Below are 17,609 nucleotides of genomic sequence, written 5' to 3'. Positions count from 1 at the left end.
GACTTCGAAAGAAGCTAGACAAGTCCCCTGGTTCACTGGAACCCAGCAGAGGCGGGGGCGGGGGGGGGTGGACGTGAGGGTGGGGGGTGACATTCGCATGCTTCACTCCAAGTCTCCCGTGCAATTTGATATTGTCCGCTCCCCAAAGTGCCCTGCTTATTTTCCTTTTCGCGGCCTGGATAGGGTGCCCGCTCCACGGAAGAAAGCCTTCCCACGCGTGCCTGTGGGGATGGAGGAGGCGGGGGATTGGTTTGTTTCAGGCTGCGATTTGGGAAAGATCGAGCTCTCGGCCCGCGGAGACGCACGAGCAACGGGCTGCTGGGGAGAGCTGCAGACAGTATCCCCCCCCCCGCGCCTCCGCCGGTGTGAGTCCTTCGCCGTGCCGGTGGGTGGGTGCACGTCCTCCTGCTTTCGCAAATACCTTTGAAAGTCAAACTCTTCACCAAAGGGCGCCGGGCGCTGTCGAGTCCTGGGAGGTGCTGAAATCTCTCCAGCGCGCTGCCTTCCGCCTTGATTGGCAGAGGCTGACAGTGAGTGGCGGGCCCCTCCATGGAAACCGGGGAGCCAATCTGCCCAGTCCAATAGCAGCAAACCAGGCTCCCCCTGCAGCATCTGAACAGCGGCGTGTTCTTCGCTTCTCTCCCCCCAGCCCCCCCGCCATCCCCCCACCCCCGCGCACACCTCCCCCCATGGAAAGAGCCGTCTAAGCGCTCCCAATTCCTTCCCCTCCCTGCCACTTCCACCGCCGCCGCCGCCCGAGTGCCCCTGCGAGCCCGAGGAAAGGCGCACGGGGAGCAGCAAATCCGCCCAGTACCCCAGATTCCCGTGTGGGCTTGCAGGCCGGGGGGGGATCTCGGGGTCCTTCAGCCGCGCGTGGGTTTCCTCCCCTTCCTCCCATCGCTCCCCAGCCGGGCGGAGACGCTGCCGCGGCCGCCTCGATGTTCCAGCTGCCCATCCTCAATTTCAGCCCCCAGCAAGTGGCCGGGGTCTGCGAGACCCTGGAGGAGAGCGGGGACATTGAGCGCCTGGGTCGCTTCCTCTGGTCCCTGCCGGTGGCCCCCGCGGCATGCGAGGCCCTGAACAAGAACGAGTCGGTGCTGAGAGCCCGAGCCATCGTGTCCTTCCACACGGGGAACTACCGGGAGCTCTACCACATCCTGGAGAACCACAAGTTCACCAAGGAATCGCACGCCAAACTGCAGGCTCTCTGGCTGGAGGCGCACTACCAGGAAGCCGAGAAGCTGCGGGGTCGGCCCCTGGGGCCCGTGGACAAGTACCGGGTCCGGAAGAAGTTCCCGTTGCCCCGCACCATCTGGGACGGGGAGCAGAAGACGCATTGCTTCAAGGAGAGGACGAGGCACTTGCTACGGGAGTGGTACCTGCAGGACCCTTACCCCAACCCCAGCAAAAAGCGAGAACTGGCCCAGGCTACCGGACTTACCCCTACACAAGTGGGCAACTGGTTCAAAAACCGCAGACAAAGGGACAGGGCAGCAGCCGCTAAGAACAGGTCGGTACCTTGCTGTTTTCCTGCTTTTCGGTTTAGAACAAGTTACCCCCAGCCTGGTTCTTCTCCTCTGCGCTGAGCAGGGGATGCTTGGCGGCTGTGGCAGAGCCACATTTCCCTCCAGCTGAGCGATAGACCTGCTTTTTAATACTTTGAAAGGTTGCAATGCGTACCATGGACGCTGCTGGCTTTCACTGGCACTTGCATAAATACAGAAGGAAGGCGGAAATTAATGCAGATAGTCCCTTAAAATCTGCGCCCTTTCCCCAATTCCAGTACTTGCTCGCCTTTTGTCCCCATGTCAAATATTAAAGCTATGAACGATATTTCTGTATCTTGGACCCATTGCGGAGGACATGGGGTTTGTTGCCATTTCGGGAATGCTTTGTTTTATGAGGATGGTTTTGCCTTTTACATTATTCTTCAGATTGCAACATAGGAAATGATATACTTGAAAGATTCTCTGTGTTGGGGAAGCTTAAATTAATAGATTAGCTGCAAGAAACGATTTCTATTTCCCTTGAAGAAGTCGCTCGTTAGATGGGGCATGAGAAAAGGATTTTCTGCACGGTTTCTAATAGTTAATATAATGAATATGATACAGAGATGAGGAACATTCGCTCAGTCACTCATTTTCCAGCCTTTTGCAGTTTAAATATCAAAAATATAAAGAAGCTAACCAAACATATATTTAAAAAAATCTATTCCCATTCCAAGTTTTGCTTTAAAGTATTTAGAAAGCTACATGAAATAGACCCATCTATTGCGCCATTAATACAATTTTGCAGGCTCGTTTCAGAAAACATCATCAATTGTTCTAACAGGAAACAATGTTGTACACATATTTCTAGATCTGATTTAAAAATAGCCTTATTATTTACAAGACACAATCTTTTCATTTCGAATTCATTTGAATTTAGTTGCGGGCACTTTTAAACCCTTAGGAATCGTTTCTGGATTATTTTTGGTTGTTGTAGTTTTCAATAGAAAATGATTTGTTTGGGTTTTTTTTCCTTTGCAATGTTATTGTTTTGTATTATTTATCTGAAATTGGCGACATAAGCAAATGTCCTGGAAAGCGGAAACGACTCTCCAAATTATGGATCAAATTCCTGCCAGTGATTCCTGGGTTGTTGTTGTTTTCAGAAGTGAGCAGGAAGATAACTAGGTAAAGTGCATGGGTTGCACCCTGGACTGGTTCAAAAAGATGTCAGAGTAGCAGCCGTATTAGTCTGTATTCGCAAAAAGAAAAGGAGTACTTGTGGCACCTTACAGACTAACAAATTTATTTGAGCATAAGCTTTCACTGTAGCTCACGAAAGCTTATGCTCAAATAAATTTGTTAGTCTCTAAGGTGCCACAAGTACTCCTTTTCTTTTTGGTTCAAAAAGAGTTCTGAAAAGACTTGACTACATAATTAAAAAATAAATATTGCCTGACGGCTGTAAATTAAATAAAAATACAGCAATCCCTATTTCTGGAATTGTTTAAGAGAAAAGATTTAAGCCTTTCTAAACATGGGCAGAACACACCGCCTGGGTGAATAGCAAAATCATGCACTGTACGGGGATCCCCTTTCAAAAGAATTAAAGCTGCTGGAAACACTTCAAGAAGGGATTGGGGGCAACGCATGGGCACAGGCTGAAGAATTCAGGAGCCAGGAATCCTGGCTGTGTGTTTGCAGCCAGAAGCTAAATGCCTGGTCCAACGTGGCTAGATTTAGCTCACTGGGGAACTGGGGCTGGTTTGGCCATGGATAGCGAGGGTGGCAGTATGAAGTGGCTGGTTAGCTGTTGGGGTAGGATAGGTGATTCGGCATGGGGATAGACTGGATGGAGCGGCAAGTTAACTGCTGGAATTAGATTGATCGCAAATGGTAGGGTGACAGGCTAGCTCTTAGGATGTGGTAGGTGATTGGCTACCTGGTGGATGGGATAGATGATTGGGGTAGTGTGGCTGGTAGGCTCTTGGATGGGAGAGGAGGTTGAGGCTGGGTGGTGAGATCAGCTGGCTGTTGGATGGGATAGGTGACTGAGTTTGGGGCGCTGGTTGGCTGGGATAGGTGGCTGGTGTGGGGTGGGGTGGTGGTTGGATTGGATATGTGATTGGGGTGCGAAGGCTGTTTGGCTGTTGGAAGAAATAGGTGATTGGGGTATGGGGACTGGTTGGTGGTTGGATGGGATAAGTGGCTGGAGTTGGGTGGGGTGGCTGTTGGATGAGATAGGTGACTGGGGGGCTGGTTGGATGGGATAGGTGACTGGGCTGGAGTGGGTGGCTTTTGAATGGGATAAGTGACTGGGAAGGCGGTGGGGTAGCTGTTTGATGGGATAGGTGACGGGTGGAGGAGCTGTTGGCTGGTATAGGTGACTGGGGTGGGGGAGGTGTTGACTGGGATAGGTGATGGGGGCTAGTTGGCTGGAATAAGTGACTGGGGTGGAGGAACTGTTGGCTGTTGGATGGGAGAGATGTTGGGGGGGCTGGTTGGCTGTTGGCTGGGATAGGTGGCTGGTGTGGGGGTTAGGTGGCTGTTGGATGGGATAGGTGGTGGGGGGCTGGTTGGCTCTTGTCTGGGATAGGTAAGTAGGGTGGAGGAGCTGTTGGCTGTTGGCTGGGATAGGTGACTGGGGTGGGGGAGCTGTTGGCTGTTGGCTGGGATAGGTGACTGGGGTGCGGGAGCTGTTGGCTGGGATAGGCGAGTGGAAGTTGTTGGCTGGGATGGGTGACTAGGGTGGGGGAAGCTTTTGGCTGTTGGCTGGGATAGGTGACTGGGGTGGGGGAGCTGTTGGCTGTTGGCTGGGATGGGTGACTGGGCTGGGGGAAGCTGTTGGCTGGGATGGATGACTGGGATGGGGGAGCTGTTGGCTGTTGACTGTGATAGGTGACTGGGGTGGAGGAAGCTGTTGGCTGTTGGCTGGGATAGGTGACTGGGGTGGGGGAAGGTGTTGAATGTTGGCTGGGATAGGTGACTGGGGTGGGGGAAGCTGTTGAATGTTGGCTGGGATAGGTGACTGGGGTGCGGGAAGCTATTGAATGTTGGCTGGGATAGGTGACTGGGGTGCGGGAAGCTGTTGGCTGGGATGGGTGACTGGAGTAAGGGAAGCTGTTGGCTGGGATGGGTGACTGGGGTGGGGGAGCTGTTGGATGGAATAGATGACTGTGGTGGGATATACGGCTGTTGCTGCGCTCTGATTGTGTATATCTCCTGGTTCCTTGCAGGTTACAGCAGCAGGTCTTATCCCAAGGCTCGGTGCGCTCGCTGCAAACCGAGGAGGAGAGCGCAGGGGAGCCGCTGGGGGCCGCTTCCAGTCCCGCAGCCAGCCTGTCCAGCAAAGCGGCCACCTCTGCCATTTCCATCACATCCAGCGACAGCGAATGTGACATCTGACACAACAGGCAAGACAAAACAGGGGGAGCGAGATCGAGCTAAACACAGTGCCTGCCTACAGAACACCCTGGCTCGCGTTCCCACTCGGAGCCTACCCCGGGCTGCCAAATTGCCAGGGCGCCATGATCCATGAGCATGCCCTCTTCCCGTGTAAACAGCGGGCGCATTCCGTCTTAGACCCGTAGGAGACTCTATTAACAGAAATCTTTGTCGCCTTTATTTAAAAGGATCTGCTGAAACGATGCCTCAAAAACAAAAATGCCAAGTTGCAAAAATGTTTGAGCGCCTGCCCTGTATCCCACGTGGGTATTTCATGTTGAAAAGACGCTGTTATTAATTATTATTATTATTTTATTTTATTATTATTATTATTTTCTTTTTTGCTTTACTTTAAAGGGTTTTTATATATATAATGTTTATTTACTTATTTAAGGGATTGCTATGGTAGATTTTTCTATTATTATTATTATTATTATTACTATTATTATTATTTTGGCTTGTTGTCTATGTGCACAGGTGACTTGTAGAGCATGTGCAGGATCAATACTGTATGAAGCAGCCTAAAACAATAATAAAATATTTGGTGAGCAACTTTTCTTACTTAAAGGGTCTGTTTTTAAATTCTTAAGGTCGGAGCCAATGCACAGAGCCCGTCGGCTTAAGGAGGTGGTTCTCTGATTTCATTGAAATCTTACCATAATCTTGCCTGGTTCCGAAATAATTAGTCATTTCTCATTTGCAACACAGGGAGAGAGAGAGAGGTGATGAAACGCTCTGGATTCTGAGTGACTTCCCCACGCACGGTTTATTATACAGTTCAGCAGTAACTAAATATCAAATGCATTTCACAGGCGTTAAAAGGAATCAAAACGGGGAGGGATGGGCAGCGTTGGGAAATCTGCATTTTACTGAGAGCACAATGGTAAGGGAGAATTTGACTCGTCCACGCTGGTAAAGAGAAATGAATGTGGCTCGCTGAGAATCTAGGATCTAGTTAGTCCCATGTGGAGGAAGGGGGCAGGCAGTGCGGCGAGCTAGGCGGACAGCAAGATCTTACTGTTTGCCTGGATCTTGCTTCGAATGGCCGAGATTTCGCGCTGTATCAACAAAGAATTATGAATGGGGGAGGGAGGAAGCCTGTAAGCAAGGCTATAAATACCCCTTCCGTGTAACAGCAGCTGCAGCTCCCTCATTTACCTGGCAAATAAAATAAAGATTCAAAAATTAAATAACCCTCCAGACCAGAGCACCATTATAGATCAGGTGAGGGCGCTACGGGTCGTTAATGTGCATTGTCTGGATTGTTTTTTTTTTTAAGATTGTTTTTGCTCTGAGAAAGCCAACGCCATCCAAAGATAGCTAAGCTTTTCCCCAGCAAAAGGATTTTATATTATACATTCTGACATTGATCTCTAAATCGCTTGAGCTGTGCTTTTTTTGTCTGCTCGGGCTCATTGCATTTGCCTCCCTGTCCTCAGAGAGGTGCCACCCCGAATAAGCTGATTGCTTGGCTTGTTTAAGCAGGCGAAGCGTTGTACACAGGGAGAGCAAAGGGGAGATGGACATGGGGCTTCCCGGACAACTGAAGGAATCCTGGGACCGCGAACATCCGCATTTGGTTTCTAAAGGAGACAGTCCTGGTTCAGCTTCAGGAATCGAAAGAAACCTTCAAATCAGACACTCATATTTACTGGAAACATATCTTAAAAGGGATGGGAGTGGGGAAGAGAGCCGTTGTCATTCAACTGCATTGATACAGTCCCTCAGTATTTACTCCCCGGTTGCAGAAAGCAGATTCCCACCTGAGCTTTTAGCTGTTCCTAAATTTGTGTTTTAATCGGTAGAACGTCGGCACTGAGTCTGCGTTTTACTTCCTTATGATCATAATAATTCCTCGGTATTTCTTCCAGTGCACCAATGATGGCCCGAACACGCAGAAGCTGGTTTTTACTAACTAAATCTAAGTTCTTTTGGAAGCAAACTATTTCATATTTTAATAGCATGAGAAACTAACAGATCTGTGAATGAGACATATACATTATGAATATGTGCCTCTAAAAAAAATCAAGTATGTACTTTCATTTAAAAACATGACCAGGCTAAATTGCTTTAGAGCTTTAGGATCTCTGGTTACCTTTAAAAATGTTATCAGAAGACACTTTAAAAAACAGACATTAGATGTGGTGTTTTCCCACCAAAGCAGCAGATCTACTGAGTCTGATCAAAGATGATAACTACAAATAGAAAGTTGTCCGGATTAATATATTGGCTTTGCTGTATTACCAGACTTCATACCTTTTAAAGTAATCATTCCTAATTAAAATCCGGTAGTGCTCAAAGCAATCACCTAATTCTATGTTAAAAGAGGAGGCTGAGAATTTTCTTTATGGTCTGGTACCTTCATTTCAAAATCAGATTCTCATTTTGTTTGACGATAAGTTATGTTTTAACTACATAATTTTAACTCCATAATATACATCTCTCTAAAATCGGACACACTGTTCAGATTAAAAACCAGAACGTGATTTACAAGCTTCTTTAAAGGGAGCGGTTTTGCCTGTGACTGAAACACATCCACTAAGAGTATTGTGGCTTCTTTTTACGTTTTAAGCGCTGCATTTTCTTGACAGACAGCACTTTCAAACAATTAGTTGTTATCTCATAAAGATTTTCTTCCGAACTGTGAAGTGAATCTGCTAGAATTGAGTAAAATATTTTATTTCCATCCAAGTACCCACTGAAGTCTTTGAGAGTTTTGCCATTTACTTTTATAGGACAGAAACAATATCGGACCTTATATTTGTTCTGATTCTATCTATCTATCTATCTATCTATCTATCTATCTATCTATCTATCTATCTATTTTACTAGATAGAGATAAAGAGGTACATTTAGATCTATATTGAGATATTCTAAATATCTATCAATGTATGGAAGATTTTGATATCTAGTTAGATAACTATATAAATATTTTACAGATACAGATAATCTTACTGTTCGTTTGTAGGATTTTCTTTGCTTTTTATCTTCATCGTATCTAGCTAGCTAAGATTTTCTTGGTTTTATATCCCAAGGTTTTATATATGATATATATAACTATATAAAATTATCTATATTTATATACAGATAGGAGTACTATGAGGATACAATAGGATAAACTTTAGATTTATGGATCTTAAAAGAATAACATCAGTATATTCTGAGAATTCATCAGAGAATTCTGAGGGATGAGAAAAATTGAACGTTTGGTGACCTTAATTACGCACTATAGCAAAATATAAAACCATCGGAGCCATATTATATCCTCATAGTATATAGATTCATACAGATCATTTGTAAACTATAGTACATAGATTCATATAGACCATCGTCGTTCGTATATAGATTCATTTAAATCATCAGACACTGAGGATGTGTGTGTGGGTGAGACAGAGAGAGATTTTAGCAATGTAACGTGTATATGAAGATCGAATGTTCCACTGATCGTCTTATATTTTGCTACAAAGGCTGTTAAGCACTTTAGCAGCTCCCCTCACTTCTCAGCCTTCCTGCATGTTGATGTTGTTCTTCTTGTAAAAACCATCAAGGCAGGAATCTCTTTCTCACACACATGAGATGCCCTGACATTCTCTTCTCAAAAATCAGCACCAGGCACTTAATGTATTTTTTCTCCCACTTTGTTTGCTTAAAAAAAAAAAAAGAAAACTGTATTTACATTAAACAAAACGCGAGAGAAAAGTTCGCTAAAAGTCTGCCTTGACCTCTCCCTGTTTAGCGGAACAAAGAAGAAAATATTGTATCAAAAGTAACGAGAATGGGGAGTAAGGAGAAAAGAAACAGCTTTTTCTCTATTCAGCTGGGCGGGGGGGGGGGGGCGGGTTGGATATTTCCGTTTCTTTTGAGAAGCAGGGCAGCCCTGGGCAGGGATGAATGGAAAAGTCTTGTAAGCGGTCTATGAGGCTGTCAAACTGCTCAGAGTAATAAGCGCTAATGATGGGGTCTCGAGTCCTCCCTGGGACAAAAGGGGGCTTCGAGGGCTCGCAGAGGCTGAATAGCTAATAAGTTTTCAGGGCGCGGGGGGGCAGGGGTGAGGTAGCTGTTAACCAATTGATTTTGCAAGTGCAAAGAAAAGCGAGGCTTGCAGGTTGGGGCGAGTCTTGTCCCGGTGCAGCTGGGGACAGAAGGCCCACTTACCACGGTACTGCATTGTAAAGGGCAAAGCTAGGCCCTGGAGAGCAGAGAGGCTGCTACGAGCGGGTGACCACAATACAGTCAGCCCCGGAGAGGAGAATGAGCCTAGGGAAAGCCGCAACACGCTTGTGCAAACACTGCAGGGCGAGATCACCCGTGTACATGCCGGGCACAAGCGTGTGCAGAGTGAGTACACACGCCGACAAATCTTTCGCTCCAGTTTGCACACCCCTGGAGCAGGAGGGGGTTGCTCCAGGACTGTCCCGTATGCTGACCCCGCATAAACGAGCAATTGCTTTCTTATTGTTCTGTGGCAGTCTTTTGCGGATCGCCTGCTAACGCGTTTTCAATTGCAGACAAAGGGGGATTTGGAAATCAACTGACAGCTCCACCCTGGCTGAGAGAGCTGCTCTGCCTGGCTTGCTGTCCCGAGAATTGAATGTGCTTCCTTGTCGATAGAGGTTAGAAACCAGACCTGGTATAGAACAGACGCACAACTCCCCCCTAAGACCTCTGCGAAGGAGACGAGTGTATGTTTTAGGGCTAAACATGCGCGAGCTTTGCATTCGGGGCCTTTCCCGCATCCAGTTAAGCGCTTGGGAGGATCAGAATCGCTCCCTGTTCCAGCTACTCCCTGGCACTGTCCACACATTATAACTGCAGGAGGCGGGTGTGGCTGCTAACTGCCCCTTCCGCGGCATTTAAGGCGAATGTTTTAGGAGCGCTGGGACACAACCAGCCCAACGGGGGGAGCTGCGGTACGAACCTACCTCCCCAGAGTCAGGGCCCGGCCCTATGGAGGAGGAGCCCCACTGACAACCGACCTATGCGTTTGGCCCGGTGGGAAAGAGAAGGAAATGCGAATGGGACGTTTAACACAGCGTTCGAGGTGGCGTGGCCCGGAGGGGGGAGGCGGGTGATAACAAACATGCATATTCCCAGGGGTTTCTCCCGCGGGACCCCCACTCTGTGCCTTTGTGTGGGAATGAACCATATGGGCCTGCGTCCCTGCCGCCGCCCCACGCCACAGGCCTGGCTAGCAGCAGCTCCATAGCCTGGACGGAGGAGGAGGATGGAATTCAGATTTGCACCCTGCATACAGACTACGAGTAAATGGAGCAAGCAGGCCTTGGGTTCCAAGTCAACTAGAATCTCATGCCACTCCCCGATCTCTTTAGGCAAAATCCGCATGAGGAGGGGGCGCCGGCGGGGGGTGGGGGCGGAGACCTTCCTTCTCATCCACGGAGGGAAAACTTTCACCTCAGCCTCATTGGCGAATGGAGACTTGGTTGCATAAAACTATCAATTCCAGTCTTTTAATGGGGGGCAGGATGCCTCTATAATATAACAAAAGGCTGTAAAATACCAGTAAGGGCGACCCTGGCCCTTACGCGCATGAACCGCTCAGCAGGGCTTTGCAGGGGACCCCTCTCCGCAGCCCGGGAGCCCTTCGGATTGCTTGGCTCTGAAATTGTGGGCCTGTAAGCATCGTGTTTTAATTGCAAACCAGTGATGTGTTTAACAGTTTGGGGGCGGGGGGAGAGGATGAGCAGTTGCTTTATTTATTTTATTTCATTTTCTAACCCTCTGCTCTTTGGTGCCCGTTGTTATTTTTTATGGGAAATTACGTTAAGAAACTTGCGAGTTCTTAACTATGCGCAGCGGCCTCCTGATTCTGTCACCCTTGCAATATTCAATGGCCGGTGGCAGCTAAGCTGTTTCAGATCACATCGGGCTGCTTCCTGAAGTCCAGACTCATCCCTTGGGTCCCATTGTCTCTTCCTTCTATTCCCCCCTAAATAATTGTGTTTTTTGTGGGGGGAGGGAATATTATTTTCTTTTGCGTCAAAGCCTAGGGATTAAAATGGTTTAGCTTCTTTCTTAGGGTAGTCACTAATATTACAATGGATGTTACAATCAATGGATGAGAGAAAGGTATTGGTATTAGAATAATAACCACAACCATTTGATTTGTTATTTTACTCTATTACTCATTAGACATTAGGGTAAGATCCTATTGTTCAGGCTAATAGAGACATTGGAGTCAATAGGTAGGTTATCAAGCTTTGGCTCGTTTCCTACTATGTTTAATAAGCAAAATCCAATTAAAATTAATCAACTGATGCTTTCCCCGCACTATATTCTTGAATAATACCCAATAAAATTAGATAACAGTAGTTTCTTGAGTACCCTGCCTCAAAAAAATCGTTTGCTAAGCTGTAGTATTTTGCCCTTTTATTAACGTGATATTTGTACTGATAAAAGACCTAATGGAACATATAGAGTGCGCTCCCCTGGGTTTTTAATAGGGCTTTATGTGGGGAAAAACAATCTAAAGCATGACTCTGGTCTATTGCGCAGAAGGTCCGCCTAGAATGAGAAGTTAAATTGTGGCCACGGCTGCTTTATATGGCTTTGTGCGTAGGCAGTTTGGTTTGGAGTCGTATTATTTTTAATTCGACCGTTCGTTACCATAGCCAGGCCACGGAAAATGAACAGCCCGCTCGATTGCCAACGGGCTTTGAGTGTGGCTAACACCCAGCCATGGGAAGGAGGAGCAACGAGACAGGTGCAGCTGCGTACGCGCAACCCCGACCATTACGCTGGGATTAGACGCACCGGTGGGGCTCAGGGCTGGAGTCCGAAGTAAAGCCGCGTGAGGCCATTGGCTGCCATGCCCTGCTCTCTCCGTCCGCGCTGGCACCGTGGCTGGGTCACCCAGCCTGAGCTGGGGGGCGGCCTGGATTTGGCAGGCGGGAGCGCGGCTGTGTTACAGGGGTGTGGTTTGGAGCTCGGGCAGCAGGAGGGGGCTGTCATTATTTGTTAGTGGAGGGCAGCTGTGGGGGGCTTGCAAAATCTCATTTCCTACAAAGGTTCTCCATCCCATAATGTCATCTATATCCCATAATTTTTTCACTTTTTTCGAAATCCCACAAACCTGCCTGGCCTTCCTTACTGTCCATCATCTCTGACAGAAACATGGAACCTGCACAGCTCTACTATTGTCATGAGTGTTGCAAGCATAGGATGCATGATACAGAGCCACAAGAAGAACCAAATCAGTGGGGAACATGATTCCTTGTGGGACAGATTGCTGTAGGACACAGCAAGAACCAGTTCAAGGTTGGTGGCATTCACAGAGAAGCTGTAGATGGTGGAATGCTGCTTCTGGGACTGAGAAGTGAGCCCTGACTGGTGGGATTGCATCATAATGCAGGTTTGGAATGATGAGCAGTGGCTGCAGAACTTTTGGATGCACAAAGCCACATTCCTGGATCTGTGCGCTGAGCTCACCCCAGTCCTCCAGCTCAGGGTCACCAAAATGAGAGCTGCACTGTCAGTGGGGAAGCGAGTGGCGATCACATTGCGGAAACTTGCAATGTCAGTTTTCTACCTGTCAGTGGGAAATCATTTTGAAGTTGGAAAATCCACTGTGGGGGCCATTGCCATGCTACGCAGGACCGTGACTCTCAGCAGTGTGCAGGACATCGTGGATGAATATGCAGCACTAGGATTCCCAAACTGTGATGAAGCAATAAACAGCACCCATATCCCTATTTCGGCACCAGACCACCTGGCCACAGAGCACATCAACAGAAAGGGCTACTTTTCTGCGGTTATGCAAGCACTGGTGTATCACCAGGGATGCCTCACTTACATCAGTGTTGGCTCGTCAGGGAAGGTGCATGACATTCACATCTTTAGGAACACAGGATTTTTCAAAGCTACAAGCAGGGACGATCTTTCCTGACCAGTGGGTTAGCACTGGGAATGTTGAAATGCCAATAGTGATCCTGGGGAACCCAGCCTACTTGCTGCTCTGCTGGTTTATGAATGCATACACCTGCCACCTCAACAGCACCAAGGAGAGATTCAACTACCGATTCAACAAATGCAAAATGATACTTGAATGTGCTTTTGGTATATTGAAGAGATGCTAGTGTTTACTCACAAGATTGGATCTCACTGAGAAAAATATCCCAATGGTTATAGCTGCCTGCTGTGTCCTGCATGTATCTGTGAAGCAACGGGGAAAAGTTGTTACTGGGGTGCAGGGTGGAGGTGAAGCAGCTGTCAGATGAGTTTGAATAGCCAGACATAAGGGCTATTAAAAGAGCTCAGTGCAGAGCTATACAGCTCCGTGAGGCTTTGAAATAACATTTTAACAGTGAGTCACAGTAATGAATTATGGTGTACTGTGCTCTACCTGGCCCTGCTGTTTTGTGGCCTGTTAGGAATTGTGTGGTGCTTGCTGACATGTAAGAATATAACACTGCCAATGTACTTATTCATTTTGTTTGTCACCGAGCCTATGAGTTGTGTCACACTGTACAGTAACAAGTAATTGGTTGCTTTCAGAACTGTTTAGGCACTCTGTAGCCTATGCTGTGAACGAATAAAGATGAATTAATTTTCCAAATAATAGAATTTTATTGAGTAACAAAATCAGTGCAAAGAAAAACATTTACATTAAAATAAAATGCATCAAAAACTTAATAAAGTAATAGAAGAGAACTTATGAAAGGAAAAAACATTAATGTCCATTTTAGCTACACATCCTCTAACCGAGGCTTTCACAGATTAGAGTATGTGTGACGGAATGCACCTCTGTATTCACACCTTACACATAATTGTAATAATCTTTGTACAAATTATGCCTTGTGAGGTATCAGTTGAAAACTCATAACTTACTGATCAGTAATATCATGGTAAAATATGCATAGCTGCATTATGTGTAAAATTATACATTTCTCCCTGTATGATGTTAAAAATACATGTTTGGACTCAGGTAGCACCAAACTGGTCAAATAGACCTGTCATGAACAAAGGAGTGTATTCTTGTCTTAATTTATGTTTAAACAGTAAACAGAGTCATCAGGCAGAAAGCGGGAAGGGAGCAATAGAAGACACTCACACAGGTGAAAAAACGCAGCAGGGAACATCTAACACAGACTCTTTGTCTCTTGGTTCTCAGCTGGAAATGCTTTTCAAGAGGGAGAGTGAAACTATAAAAAGGAGATTCAAACAGTCCAAAAGGCCTCCCTTCTCCCTCCCTGTGCATCTCACTCTTTGCACCTGAGAAGACAAAAGAAGTAGTCGAATGTGAAGGAGGGGTCCTGACCTAGAGGCTGGTCAGTAATGCTGTTGGAAGAATGTGGTCAAAGCTTTGCTTTAAATCTAATATAGTTTGGCACTAGAAAGTGTTTTATCTTTATTTTTCTTGTAACCATTTCTGACTTCTATGCCTCATTACTTGTGCTCACTTCAAATCTCTCTCTTTGCAGTTAATAAACTTGTTTTATTATTTTATCTAATCCAAAGTGTTTCAGTTAAACTGTCTGGGAAATTCTGTTTAAAGTTATAAACTGGTGTATTCCCTTAAAGGAATAACAGACTTAATATTTTTGGAATGTCCAGAAAAGGGCTGGGCAGCACAAGACATATATTTTGGGGGGGAAATCCAGGACTGGGGGTGTGTTGGGGGCCACCCTGCAGAAGTAACTCAGGCTGGTAAAAGCTATAACGGAACCCAAGTGCGGCTGGCTGGCTGCAGATACACACACACACACACTTAGGGTGTGACCTGCATGCTGGAAGGCTGTTTGTGAGTGGCCCAGGTGGCAGCTACTGCAGCAAGTCATGGATGCAGGCAGAGGTGACACAGCCCCTCACTGGTCTGGACTGCACCCTGGTATGTACCAGTATGTGAAGCTCTGGTTGTCTTTAATGCCCCTGGAGTGGTAGGGGTAATGCAGTTGCCCCTGGAGTGGTAGGGATAATGCAATGACCCCTGATGCCACCTTGTATGTTGGGAGCCGGAGGGGGAAGGGGTGAAGAGAGGTGCCTGTAAGTCCAAAGGAATCTGCAGCATCTGTTTGCTCCCAGAGAAGCCCCATTATGTCCTGGTGCTTCTCCCTCTCCTTTTCCTGCTGGAACCCCTGTGCCTTTCTCCTCTCCACTCTTTCCTTTTCAAGGCTGTCTGCAATGTTCACCCTGTGCTCACCGTCTGATGCAGCACGGGCTTGCAGGATCTCATTGAACATGTCATCTGTAACCCCAGAACTTGACATTACTGCAGTCAACCATTTTGTGTGTCCAGCCACTGCTAGCTAAAACCAAATACCACATAGCTAGAAATAATTTTAGAGCTGAGAGGCAAGGCCAAATAGCTGCTCAGTTGCAGTTTTAACAAAAAGTTAATATACCATAAAAATAAAAATAAAATGTTTAAGCAGCTGACCTTGGTTAAGTGCCCCTGACATATAAGTTTTATTGTTGTTATAACTAAAAATACAAAAAATGTTTTAATAATAAAAAATAATAAGTAATTTACTAAAATTTAAAAAATTGGCAACCCACTAGGGTTTCCTGTGGTAATCCTCTAAAATCACTACATGTTATGTTCTTTTTTAAAGTTAACTATAAAAAATTAAGCAAAAATATACACTATAAAGCAATTCAAGGGAACTTTTCTTTGGGAAGGGAGCTGGCACATAAACTCCCCAGCAGCTGGAGGGAAGAAGGGCCCCCGGGAGCCTGGTTGCTGATTACTCAAAACCAACTCAGATGTTAGGTAAATATAAATGTTTGGGATGCTCTGAACTTACTTCTACAGCATGTTTGTGTATGGTGTGCTTAAAACCTAACAAAAAAAGGAGTTTTAGGTAAAAGCACTTTTATATGTACCAATCATTTATCAAACAAAGGAGCTGTGTCCTCACTAATTTATTCCTAACAGTGCCTAAAAAAACCCAGTTAAGTTAGCACTGCTTTCAGTTTTAAAAACCCTGGGTAACAATCCTGTGTCCTCTTCTTTCTCCTCCTTATCTGGCTCAGATGTTCCATGGGGGTGCAGTGGGACCCCCTCAAGGCCTCAATGGCAGTAGCTGAAGATAAAACACATAGAGGTACCATTGTCAGTATAGTCACATCGGAAAGGAAAACTTAAGATTCAGAACCCCTTTAAAGTTTTTAACAAGATATGCTCATTGACACTTCCACTTGGGATTGCTTGTGCATGGTGCCACGCGCAACAACAGCAATGGTGAGTACGGCTCGCCGGGGTGAGGGAAATGAGGAGCGAGTTGCTTGGTTTTATGAAACTAGGAGTATAGGGAAATGGCACTGACTACTGGCACCATTTTCCACAGGTGGTGGTGATTTTATCTGATAACTCACTCCTGGGAGGAACAAAGGCACAGAGAGCACAGCTGCTGCTGGCGTCCCAAAGCCGCCCGGTCCCGTATGCCATTAGCCTGTGTATTGCAATGGTGCCTGCCGGTGTTATCACTGAGTGGCATGAGAAAGCATCCTCCCGTGGAGGAAGAAATAAGGCTGCCATTCAGGGGAGGATTGCAGAGTACCTCCCTGGAAGTATCATCAAGATCTCTCAGGAGGAAACAAGGGACATCTCTGAGTACATAAACACACTGCTCATCAAGGCCTCCCTTGCCTAACTCTGCAGGCTATGAAAAACAGACAAGAAGTCTACCTCTCACTGTTATACCGCTGCCTCTTCTAGTACGAGTCAATTCAAGAAAAGTCAATAGCTGTGTCTTGTTAAGTTCACGGCGCCATCATTGTAATGGGAAATACATTTACCCGAGGATCCTTCCTCTGCATCAGGCCCACCTGTGCTCGGCTGCCAGGACTGACTGGACTGTGGTGGAATCTCAAACAGATCCCAGCTTGCAGCATAGCTGTACCCCCCAGTAACTTGTTCCCCTTCCTTCTCCTCCCTGTTCAAGCCAGGGGCCTGTGGCTCAGGCTCCTGGGAGGTATCAGTGGTGGTCTGCAGGTGTGTGTGTGGTGGGGGTGTGGTTGGGTCACTGCAAAGTATGGCATGCTGTTCTTTGTGAAAGCAGCAGGTCTGCAGCTTGACACTAGATTGACTCTTGGCCTCCCTGGCCTTCTGGTATGCCTGCTGCAGCTCCTTTGCTTTTACGCTGCACTACTGCAGGCCCCTGTCACACCCCTTCTCCTGCCCCTTGCCCCCCACCCCATGCAATCTGCTCATAGATGTTGATGTTTCTATGGCTGCTTCCACAGCCTCTTCTCCCTGCAGGCCCAGGAGATTCAATGTCTCTCATCTACTCCAAGCCGGAGCACGTCTGGAGCATGTAGCCAGCATGGACAGCTGGCAGTTGCACATAACAGTAGCCAGCTGCTAGGTGTGCTCAGCGTCTGGGCAACCTGGAAAAGGCATTTCGAACATTAACAGTGTTTTAAACAGAGGGAGGCCTTCTGATCTGTGACCCCTGGGCAGCGGAGTTCACAATTGTGATCAGAGCGGTCAGTGTTGGGCATTGTGGGTCAGCTATTGGAGGGCTGTTATGGTCAACATTGGTAACGTAGTGTCTACACTCGCACTGCTTTGACCTCAGTGCTTCTGCCATGGCTCAATGCTGCTTGAGGAGACGGTGTTACCATATCAGAGTAACAGGTGCTTATATCAGTGGGAGGGAGGGAATAGATCCTTCAGAGTTTGGATGGTGCACGTTTCCGGGTATTATTTGGGGAGAACCA

At 46.9% G+C, this 17,609-nt stretch overlaps 1 protein-coding gene across 1 annotated transcript; it reads left to right on the top strand.

Moving 5' to 3' along the window:
• The first annotated feature begins 739 nt into the window (after positions 1-739).
• Positions 740-5,746, top strand: SIX6 (SIX homeobox 6). The gene is made up of 2 exons (XM_038406439.2): positions 740-1,510; positions 4,724-5,746. The coding sequence occupies exons 1-2, from the start codon at positions 939-941 to the stop codon at positions 4,890-4,892; spliced, it is 741 nt and encodes a 246-aa protein (XP_038262367.1). The 5' UTR covers positions 740-938; the 3' UTR covers positions 4,893-5,746.
• Positions 5,747-17,609: the final 11,863 nt, after the last annotated feature.

Source organism: Dermochelys coriacea, chromosome 6 (assembly GCF_009764565.3).
Source record: "Dermochelys coriacea isolate rDerCor1 chromosome 6, rDerCor1.pri.v4, whole genome shotgun sequence".
Lineage (NCBI taxonomy): Eukaryota > Metazoa > Chordata > Testudines > Dermochelyidae > Dermochelys > Dermochelys coriacea.
This window is presented reverse-complemented; position numbering and strand designations above follow the sequence as displayed.